Source organism: Bombus bifarius, unplaced genomic scaffold, assembly GCF_011952205.1.
Source record: "Bombus bifarius isolate JDL3187 unplaced genomic scaffold, Bbif_JDL3187 scf7180000008213, whole genome shotgun sequence".
NCBI lineage: Eukaryota > Metazoa > Arthropoda > Insecta > Hymenoptera > Apidae > Bombus > Bombus bifarius.
Window position 1 is genome coordinate 2,035,964 of NW_022884516.1, and position 12,045 is coordinate 2,048,008.

A 12,045-nucleotide genomic window follows, 5' to 3' on the forward strand; every position below is an offset into this window, starting at 1 on the left:
GGAAACGCGAACGTATTCAATTTCGAAGGTCTGAACTCGAGCGCGATGCACCGGTTCTCGATTCTCTTTCATTTCGTTTCTTTTTTTTTCATTTTTCGACTTATCGTAATCTTTCGTTCCTCCATAGCTCTTCGTCAAACTTTTAACGCCGCTTCGAGCACGGCGGGATTTATTAAATCTCGGTAATTTCGACCTACAGGTGCCATCCTTCGCGTTAAAAGTTGCGACTATGTCGCCGTCGTTCGAGAGGAGCTGCTTCGCCGCCGATAAACTTTCCTCGACGGGGCTGCGCAATATTTAAATATGTCCCGTAATTTTGCAATCTTTGCTCCGGCATTTCCGTCACGTCTTGCCGCGAAAGTAATTTTTCTCCCGCGCCTCTTCTCTCTTCTTCTGGTCGAGCCGTCCTCGTTGTGTTCGTGCCCTTCGCCGAACGTAGTATCCGAAAGAACGAGACGGGAGTGTCTTACGCTGATAAACAGAAATTCTTGTTCGAGAACAGCGTAATAAAAGCAATCCTATTATCCTAATACGATGAGGTCTAATGGAGCTTGGTCGAGACTTGTCTCTTCTGATTTCTTCTGGAAAAATAATTCATCTCTCGTAATAGCTTTTCTTTTCGAAGATTCTCGCGAAAAATCTCCACGAATAAATTTCTGATATTATAAATAGTAGTCGCACGAAGGATTAGCGCATCGTTGTATTCGTACCAATTAATTGGGTCCATGTATTTTCAATGTCCTATCATTTAGTAGCACTTTCGTACGACTAGACAAATTTCATTTCTATCACGAAAATGAAATATAGAACTTGATAAAGAAATACTACCTTGAAAGATACAGGATATATGCCGGTACTTCTCACGGTATATACGCTGCATATAATTTATTCTTTGTAATGGCTCGTCTTCTCAATTCTTCTTACCGAAATATTACACTCGTAGATCGCCGATACTCTATCGTTGCTCTGTACCTTATACTTGAATTCGGAACGAAGGATCACGACGCATAGGATCGTAGCGTGTGAGCAAGGAGCATCGAGAGAAGGCTGATCGAGAGAATTTATTTTCAATCGAGCCCGGGGAAGAGTACGAATGGCTCTTGCCGACCGATCGAAAACCGAACCTAGCGCTCTATCACTTTTATTTTTCTCTATCCCCCACCGGGTTCGCCGGTGGAATCGCTTCCGCGAAAGAGAAGATTAATTTCTCGCGGTAAGAGAGCAGCCCTGAATTCTCGGCCGGGGGCGAGAAGGGCGGAACAATTGCCTTGGCAAAGACGAGAGATTCAATTACATCGAAAACGTGGAGCAAAAGGGCCGCTCGCTCTGCGTGAAGCCAGATTAATTCGTCCTTTGCCATGATGGTTCCACGGGGAGAAAAGCGTCGGTCCATTTTCTTTCCCTTTTTTTCTTCTCTTCCCCTTCATTTCCTTTTCTTTCTCACTTCTATTTTTTCTTCTCTTTTTTTTCTATCGCTTTGCTTTGCGATAGAACGTTTAAGAGGTATCGTTCGAGCGAGAAACTGCATGCGTCGTCCGTTTAAATTAGCCGCTGTTCGCTGGCAACGTTACCCTTCACACCACGCGGCTGTTCTTTCAAGTTTTTACAACGAAAGCACGTTGTTTGATTTAAAAGAAAAGAAGAGAGATACGCGTTGCTGCTAATTTGCTTCTCGCTCAATTACTATTAATTCTATTGCCCGTATATGCGATTTAGGCAACGTTTTATGCAATGGCATTAATCTTTCTTCCACCTCAACCAACGAAGAAAGGTGTGTGTAACCTCAGCTAACCCGAGCGGTAGCTGGCTTAGTTTTAGCACAGCGTATTTATACAAATGCTCGTCTCACTGCCTCACAGCGACTGTATCATCTCGACACTTGCTTTTCTCTTACTGTATATTAGCTTCTCGTAAAAGGGTTCCTTCCCCGTGTGCTTATTAAATTGAACGAAATTAACTTAAATTTAAACTACATTAACCCGTAGAAAAATTCTTGAACCGCCAGATCCACGTGAAATTTTACGTAAAAGTGGCTACGTAAAAGTTTCCTACGAGGGATATTCATAACGAAGACATCGTAGTAACAAAACTCATTTGTTACACGACACCTTAATACTAAAACGCTCTAGTTTACGCAAGGTAAAGTCGGCTGAAGGTAATAATGTGCCGAATATGTTGCCGTTAGGACACGCGAAGAGGGTAGTAAAGTACTGGTAAATATTTAACAGGTATACAGTTGGAACCCAAATTAAAATCGAAATAATGGAACAAGTACGACTAATAGCCTCTTGTACCACCATCCGCGTGCCTCTAGTCGTTATATTTATTTTTTTTTTTTGGATCTCTTTCTGTGTTTATGCGATAAATTTTTTATTAAATCGGTTACCCGCGTTCTCACTCGCCTCCATAAAGTTAAACGCCGAACTGTTGAAAAAAATATAACGAGCCACTTAGTCTCGTTTTTCTCCTTATGAATTTTTCAATCCCGTTTAACCGTCGATTTCAGCGTTAATATCTTTTTCCAATTTTCACCGTGTTTTTTTTCGATTTTTTATTTTGCTCGATTAAAAGTTTAAACATTTTGCACGTTTAGACGAACCGACAGGCAGGCGCGCGCGCCCTCACGCGCGTAAACGCGCGATGATAATCTATATTTTATACCGGTGGAGGAGTAGAGGCAGAGCGAGCGAGTTCGTCGTAACGGGAATCCGTCGGAAGATTTACTCGACGTTACGAGAGAGTTTTACTGAAAATCACGGGAAACGAGGGCAAGCATTAACGGCAAGCCGAAGTTTTAAGCTTCCGTGAAGTTGGTATTCTTGGTAGGAAGCGCGCGGACGCTTTATTTTAATTCACGATCCGGCCACAGTTTCTAGCTACCGGCGGCTTGTTGTTGCGGACACGCGGAGAAGAGCTTTCGCCTGTCGGTTTATCCACGGAAATCTTTTAATCCTGTCCTGCCTGTCCTCGTTCGTCATGATTTTATCGATTCATTTACATTCGCATCGTCGACGGATGTCTATTTGTTTTATTGACGGCGATTTGTCTGGCTGAACGGTTACGGGCCGCGGCAATGCATCGCGCTTTTCAGCGCGAAACGATTTACGAGCTTTGTTCGACGTTCGCGACGCACAATACGCGTCTAGCTAATTACTTTGATTCGTTAATGGTCATACAATAGCCAGGGTTGAACCGTTCGTCGATGCGTGTATCACTTTTCAACCGGTGGTGGTGCATAAAATCGGACTACGTTCTCGTTGTTGGTTCTCTTCCGATCGATCACCTCGTGATTTATCGTTCGTTGCTCGTCATTGAAAAATTCGAATAAATATCTGGAACGTTTTAATGGAAGCGATCTGCGTCTCGCGCGATTAGTTGCTGGTCGAATTTCGCTATACGTCTCTTGTCCCGTGTCGGTTTCACCAGGACGATGTTCGACGTATAAACCTTCCCTGCCGATTAAAATACAGACTCCATAACGGCGTGACAGGTGTTGCCTCGCCACGCCACGCGAATTCGTCATGATTTATCGTTGTAAAATATTTGTAGAGGATTGATCTTATCAGATATCACGAAATACAGATTACTGTTTGTGAGCAATTTAGTTAAGATAAATATATTGTCAATAAAATTGATTTGACACAAAGCACAAGTCCAGATATAATAACTTTCGCGAAATAAATACGCGCAGTCTCGAGAAACTCCGTATATACGTCTGATGCGTCTGTATGCTTATACTGCGATCGCTAAACTTCGCTCGTCATTTCGTTTTTGTTTATTTATACTGGTCGGAGGACAGTCGGAAAGTTTGAACTCGACTGCGTTTGACGGTTGAAAGTCGCGGCGACCTTGTCTTGCTCGGAGTTCATTACTCCTTGCAATACCTGTGACCTGATGGTCATAGTACTCCGAAACAAAACAACAACAGGATTTGAATTTGTCCTGCTCGCGTGCCGCTACATATTTTTAAATTTCTCCCGCTGCTATTTTTTCACAGGTCCGTTCTCCGTGAAATACACGGATCGACGCGATCGCCGACACTGGGAATTAAACGCGTTAATTTTTAGACGGCAACGACGCGTTCCCGCCGCTCAGCCTTCATTCGATTTTCCGCTTGGTTTTCTTCGCCGCTTAATAGCGACTCAAACGCGAACACCGGATACGCTGGCTGCCTCGAAATAGCTTCGACTTCTTTTTTTCCTTCCAATTCTTTCGTTCCCTCTATCGTTCCAACTTTTTCCTCTTTACAATCACGTACGATAATTAACACATTTGTACTTTCATTCTTCGAATTTCATTACAATCCCGTTCTCTCCCTAGTCCTTTCCTCCTTTCGCATTTACGCTTCTTTGGCCTTCATATATGTTACGTTTAATCAATTTTCTCCCCTACAGCAAACGCGATATCGTTCGTACATCTTTGTGTTTATTACGACTATGGCGATGTAAGAAAACAACACAAACAATGGTAAGTTCCAAGATAGAAGAAAAACAGCGTTTTTAGCCATTTTTTTCTGTTCTTCAATTTATAGAGTACATCAGTATGGCTTCTAAGCAATCGAAATCTTATATCCACGTTTTCTTATAACAAGAATTATATTTAGTAATTGTAACCTATAATAATGTAGTAACTGATGGATTCTTAGAGTAAGGACAAGTGATGATGGTAGAGTTCAAAGTTTAACGTATTTTAATAAGTGATATTCGATAACAACAGGACCGACTACAATATCGTCGCACGCCGACTCACACTCCGGGTCCGCTCAACTCGCACTCTGCTTCTCGACTGACTCTTGGGCCGTTGTAGCACTCTATTGTCTTTTGCTAGGCCCACCGCACACGTGTTCTACAGACGCTCGTAGCCAGGGTCACGTAGGTCTTTTCGGCTATTTACCTATTTACCTGAAGGACCCGGTAATGCATTGATGGAGCCGACAGCGCCTCGGCTCTCGCGACATTGTCTGTAGTTAGCTCGACGTTTCTTGGGCCCTTCTCCCCGATACTACAATAATAATAATTGTAACTTACCTCTCTGTTTGTATAACACTGTATACCTGAAAAATAAAATATTCCCCAACTACGATATGGCGCCTAAACCCGAATATGAAAGTCTTTGGTAGCAAACAAACAGCTGAGGAGCGCGTTGAATACGAGGGTTGTCGCGTTTAGCGAAACGGAAGTCGAGATTGTCGAACGATTGGGTTTCCGTTTGCGGAGCACGATGGTCGAGCTGGCCATTGGTGGAAGAGTGTCGGTCGATGGCGTCGCGCAATCTATCACTCTCATTCACCGACTATCGCCACTTTCTCCAACTATTCTTTACCTTGCTTATCCGGGGGAACCTCGTGACTCTCTGTCTCTGTGTTCTCGTCAAGGTTCGTTCCTCTGGTTCCCGGGCTGTGCTGTCGCATCACTTATCCCCCATTGGTGGACAGGCGGACAGACGAACGAACGGTCGAGTTAAGCTCGCGGCGCGGTTTTTCCTATTTTTCACCAGAAAGCGAGCTTCAAGTACTTTGGTCGCTTTCTCCGGTCGATTCTTCCGGCTGGGCCTCCTCGACCGAATAAGACTACTGCCAGCGAGAATTGATGTTTCTCGCTGCAAATTCGTCCTATTTTTCACCGTGTACCACCCCACGGCACTTATCCCGGCGGACCTAGCAGCCGCTAACAAGGGATTTCTGCCTCTCTTTTCCTACTTTTCTCTCTCGCCTTTTACCTTTCCCGACTCTTTCTCTCGTCTCTCTTTTTCGTGTTTGTTCAGCCACCGAGCTACAGCTCGTCTCCTCCACGGTGTTCTTCGTACGCGTGGATAAATCGCGCGTCGCACCGGTCTTTCTGTTCTTACAAATAGCGTCCAGAGGATGGCGTCGAACGCTGCTCAGATCGTTCTCTTTAGTTTCGAAACGTTCTCGTCTGCGTTCGATCATTTCGTGTTTGCGTAACAGGATGGAAAATTCGAGGCACGTGCGTTAGAATTAACGTAAACGTCGGAAGAAAACGCGTGATATCACGATGGTAATTTTTTGACAACGAGATAATCGAGGAGATAGGAAGAACGTTTGCTCGTTGCGTGGTTTACTCGATCGTATGTGTGAAATCACGTAGTTGGTCGGAAATTGCGGTTGTATCTATGAGCATACGGTGCCGCATCCACGCAGGAAGATGGATTTTTCCGTGCGACAGCCACTCGGTTAGGTGCGACGCGGCAGTCGACGCTTCTTGTTAGCTTTGATAAAGAGCTGACGTGTTTTCAAAGACCACCGTTGGCCAGGCGTCTGATTCCCGTTGACGGTACACCAGTTGGAAAAGTTCCACCCCTGTCGCCGTTGTTACGAGAGAGCAATAACTCCCTCTTGGCAGCTGCTGCGGCGACAAGTGTTACGAATGTCCTCTTCAGAAAGACACCCTCGCTTTCAGTAGCGTTTCGTGGACCAGTCCCTCGCGTTACAGATTCCGTTCGGAATTAAAGGGGAAGGGCGTGCGGTCTCGTAACAAATATCGTATGTAAAATATTCCATCTTGTCTCGTGTTTTGACAAGGTACGATTACTACACGGCGTTCCCTAATTGGATAGAAATCGGCTCGAACTCCTTGAGATTCCTCAACCCCAAACTATTCCCGATCCGCAAGACTAGCGCCAGTCAAACAGATCCCTCGCATGACAAATGTTCCCCATGGGGGTGGTATTTGATTTATTCTATCGAAGAGCGTAACACACGCTCCGCACGTACGTACACACGACATTTCTCGCGCAAGCGAATTTTTTTCCGCTTCATTTCGCGGAGAGGAAAAAATATCATCTTGCGATACGAGTCACGTATGAGTGTACGCGTCAGCCGCTAAAGCCCCTAAAGAACAAAAGGCGAGGAGAATTTTAAACGGCGTTCGCGCGTTCCGTTTCTTTCCGGTGTAGCGGGATTTCCTTCTCGATTAGCATAATCTAACGGGACTACGGGCCGTGTAGGGATGGAAACGAGAGACGGTGCGCAGACTTTACGCGAGCATCGTTATTATGTATTTAGTGTGTAACTCAAGTAGCGCGACTAGTTCGCCGACTATCCAACTTCGGAATGCGAAAAGGACTTAGTGGTACGAACTTATGACGCAAGTTCGAGGTATACTTGGAGGTATACTTGGAGGTTTGTACACGGCGGGTCTCTCTCTTCTGTCTTGCTGGCGCTTCGCAGGAAGTTCGTCTCTCGTCCAAGGGCGGAGAGAAAGCGCAGGGTACAGGTGCATGCACGCAAATACGGACGTGCAGTGTATCATGGAGTTTCCGCGTTACCCCATAAATCGCACGACACTGGTCCGCCGTTAATTTCGTTGTTTAACCTCCGCGTCAGGAATAACTATGTCTGACGCCTACGTACGAGCGAGTTGTTGCTCGAGTCTACGATGTTTTAATCGCAATGTGACGTTTTTTACCAGACGAATTTATTGATAAATCGGATGCATTCGAACGACTAACGACGTAAAATACGTACGATTATGCGGAGTGGCTCAGTGCTGTTACTGAGCTGGGTGTACCGTGGAAAGATATCGAGAGAATATATATGGCGATAGGAAATTTAACGTTCGGATTATAAATTTATGACGCGCGTTAACCTCTAACTGCAAATTCCAAAATCGTCGATATTGCTGCATTCGGATTTCGCGTTTCTGCAATTGCCAGAAGCGTGCAAGATGTTCTTAATAAAACGGATTATTATTGACTTTTGTCGAGACGGAACAACGATATACATCTATTTTTAGTATTGTGTTATGTTTGTTCTAATCGGTCGTGATTTCTGAAATCGTCGGTTTAAAGTAGGTTTCGTTCGTTTGTTTCTTCAATTATTCGCAAATCTTCATCCTTTTTGTCAAAGTTTTTATCAAAGTGCTTGGGAATATCTTCGGCAGGCGTTGCAAAAGTTCTCGTAAACTGAAATAAATTATCGGCAAATATTTGACTCTCGGCAAGGAATTCGAGGCGGTAAGACAAATTCGGTCTTCGTTTCAGCGAAAAATTAAAAGAGGAGAAGGGACGGAGTTTCGGGGTGAGGATTTTGTTCCGCGATTAACCTGTTGGCAATACCGCGAGGAACGGACGTCGCTCTTTGGTCGCTTAAACGAAAGAAAGTAACGTTTTGACGAATACATTAAGATACCGTCGCTTGAGAAATACTTCTTCGTCCGTGAAAGTTCTATGGCTCATGAGTAATTACACGAGCAAACGAGTTTCTGTCGTTCGTCTCGACCCTTAAGCTTCCCTCCGTCTTCTCCGGCTTCTGTTGCCGACTGCAGGCAAGAACGTAACGAAATTCAGCAATAAAACTTGCCCTCTCCCTCGGTTGTTAAGATAATGTCATGGGACTGTCGGGCGATACGAGAGCCCGGCGAATAAAAATATAACGGCTTTTGCAAAAGCGGATTCCGACCAACTCCGGTGCGTAATTTACGATCTCCAGAGGCATATTTTCGCGTATCGGTCGCGTTCGAGATCCTCCGCCAAGGCCTTAAACGCTTTGATATCTACCGTAGTCGAGAACAGAAGAGTCATATCTTTCTCCTACAATGAATCCTTAAGGCGATCTTTTATCTTTTGGTTATTTCAGTGTACGTTTAGAACCATGTTCACTCGATACTCGCAGGTTCTTATCGGTCTCTTTAAACCTTCTGTTCCAGTTTGCATCCGCGCGGTAATTTTTCTTTCTCGATTAAATTGCCGAATTCATTGTGTTTCTCGAGTTTAATCCGGTTACGGACTTGGAATATTTATGTTCCAATTTCGTCCTCTTTTCAACGAACAAGAAGGCTTTTAACATTTAAAGCGATAATTATTTACGCTTACCTTGAACGTGACATTTTTCGACGACAAAAAATGAACACCTTGTGCAACTATAATTGTCTAGTTATCTGCGTACAAAGCGAGAAACGTCATACTTAACCGAGTGCTCCTTCAAAGTATGATGGTTGACGAAATTAATTCGATTGAACGCGAACCCCATCTACGAAAACCGTAGACACGGGAAAGCGATTTCTTGAAGTTTTGCGACTGAAACGGACGGGCAATAAAGCGGTATCAGGGAGCTGGTTCCCTGCCCGATTTATTCTCATTACTCCGAGTTTAATGCCGTTGCATTCCGTTCCGACCACGACTATACGTACGTCTGAAACCGAGCGAGGAGGTGCGGCGAAATTATTAGCGAGAAAATTTCGCGGAAGATAACAAACGAAGGGAACCGTTGGCCACGATTGGAAGATTCGTCTAATTGGACCGGCTCTTGAAACGTTATTCCACTGAAAGTGCGACGCAAGCGGAACGGAAATATTTTCAACCGCTTCGATCACGAGGACAGTAATTTATGGAATTTCGAACGAGCTTTCAAGTTGCGCGAAGCAGGCGTTGCAAATCGACCGCCACGAAAACGAATCCAACGAAAGTTTTCAATTACATTAGAGCCGAGCATATTAAACGCATCTTCGAAGAATCTTCGCTCGAGATCCTGACGCCAACTCTGTCTTCCCTTTTCTCCTCTCTCTTCCTTCCTTTCTCGCGTCTTCCCACTAACTCGATCCGAAGTGAGTTCGGAGGGTAAACTTATAAACTATGAAAGTTACTTTCCTATTCAATGAATTGACCGTACCTTCGGTCCGGGTACGTGCTTCGAAACCGAGTTTCGTTTCGACTTCCTGCAGGCCCCGAGTTTCGCTCCCTCTTTCGTTCCTATTATCTATTGCCGCGCGTGAGAAAGAATACAATGTCGCCGGCCGACCGGAAAATTACAAGTTTTCTTACTGTGGCGCCAGTCCAGCCGAATCCAGTCTCCCGTCACGATCGACCAAATGGGTCACGATGGTTTTTAATACGTCTAGCTGCGGTATAATTCACGCGCGAGACCGGCCCCGAGTGCTACGTGGAATTCGCGTGGCGGATATCGATACTGGTTGACGAAAATATCGATTGGCCGCGAATAGCCTCGGATCAACGGTCAAAGACTTGCACGAACTTTATTACGCGATTTTATTATTACAGCCATGGATGTGAGTATTTCGTACGAGTAGCGTGGCATTGAGAATCGAGTGAATTTTTATACCGCAACGTGGAAGAGTGATTTGGACAATGGACGAGCAGTCTAGATCGCACAGCGTCGTTACGACGTGGATTGGATCGCGAGATATGATTTCGAAACCAAAGCTGATTGTATTGGAGTCGACGACTTCGTAGTCGTTCGATGGGATAGTTCTTGGTGGCTCGTTTATATCGGTTTTCACTTTTCCGCGGTTTTCGATGTTGTACGTTCCTCGATGTTTTCATTCGGCCGTCCGAGAGCCTCGCTATTAATTTACAGATGATTTATTGTTTTTCGAGAAATCGTCAATTCAGTTTACTCGTGATATCGTTAATTATGATTGATTAACGATTAAGTTAGTCGATATACATTATTAGTAACGGACAGTAAATTACGTAGAAAGAAAATTATCGTTTCTTAAGCTTTCATATCGTGTTTTACTTTGTACTTAACGGAATTTTGGTTTTTCTGTTACAGAAGTGGAAAAAACTGCAGGAACTGCACCGGGGGCATCGGGTGCAACTGCAGGGGGCCCTCGGGGGTTGACACCTTCCCCTGCCCCCTCGACACCCTCGACCCCCGTTACTGCCACTAGTCCTTCGGCCTATACCACCTCGCCCTCGTCCTCGCCTTCGCCTTCTTCCTCACCCTCCGCCCTTGTAGCGGGCTTTGACAAATCGGTGCTGCAGGTAAGACTTTAATCCTAATTATTCACGTAGCAATACACACTTAGGGCGAGTGATTTGATACAAAACATTCTATACCTGAAACAGCAAATATTTCACTTTTTCTCACTAGATAACCGAGAAAATTCTGTTTCTTTCGCGACGAAAAAGAATTACGTAGATACATGGACAAAACCTAATTTCATTTACCGAAAGACTCGTTCTTACTTCGAAGAATGCTTTCTTTTACATTTTTCTATCCTTCGTTTCGTTTTATGTAAAATATATTATACGACCAACTATATAACGAAGCTCTATACACGAGAAGAAAATATATATTAGCGATATATAAGTTTCCGAGTAACAGTTTCTAGCCGACCGATGATACAGACGATAAATCGCTTCTCGGTGATAAAAGCTATTACGTAACGTTCTCTTTAAAACATCGAATCGTCGATAAGATTTTCATGTGCCCGTAAGCGTCCGCGATATTTATACGGCACTTGTTTAGACGTTTCGTGGTGGATCGACGAGGGTGGAAAATTTTCGAAAATTCGCCACGTAAAACGATAACTACCCCTTGTAAATAGCGTGGAGCAACAGGCTGTATCGCGGAACAAAGGGACATCGTCTCCTGCCCCACAGCATCGGAACGATAACGTCCAAAGAAATATGTTGCCCATTAACCTGGCTAATAATCAACGCGAATCGATATCGTTCGCTGACCGTCGAAAGGAAAAGAATCGGCCGTTCTAGCTTGCGGAACGTGGTAGTTTCGCATTTAATTCGATATGTTGTCGCGCGAAGCACGATCTTAACGATGGCTTGGTCGTTTTCGTTGATGACGAGTACGGAACAACTTTAGGGGTGAGTTTCCCGGTGTAACAGTGATACGACGGTGGTAAGGTTAGTTACGATAATGCCAGGAGTCGGTGTAGCCTCGAGCATCTTGGCTAATTAAAACTCATAAATTACGTGGAAAGAGAGTGATGAGAATATAGCAACGTAACGGATGGACGTGCCTGAGGGTGCGCTTACGACTTGCACAAAAACTCTAAATTTCCACGAGTTCCGTTGTCTTTCTTACGTTTCTTCCGATCTTCTTAACGATACTTTATGGAATTTAACTTTTCTTTCATTTTGGTACCCCTTCTTTCCCTTTAGGTACACCGGTTTTATCTTAATTTCTATTATTTCTACTGCGCCTATGAAATATCGTTTGTGCAAAGTTTGAATTTACGATTGGAAAAACTGGCATGGGTATATAAATTTAGCATTTGGAAAAAGTTAAAGATTAAAAAGAGTTACATTTTTCGAGACTTATAT

General features: G+C 44.3%; 1 protein-coding gene across 9 annotated transcripts in view; it reads left to right on the plus strand.

Moving 5' to 3' along the window:
- The window catches only part of LOC117210891 (dystrophin, isoforms A/C/F/G/H), a 441,996-nt gene that overhangs the window by 65,632 nt on the left and 364,319 nt on the right, over positions 1–12,045 (plus strand). For all 9 annotated transcript variants that reach the window (XM_033454312.1, XM_033454311.1, XM_033454305.1 and 6 more), the window contains one exon: positions 10,532–10,743. In XM_033454312.1, the coding sequence (XP_033310203.1) occupies positions 10,532–10,743 (212 nt within the window). The remainder of the gene's footprint in view (positions 1–10,531; positions 10,744–12,045) is intronic.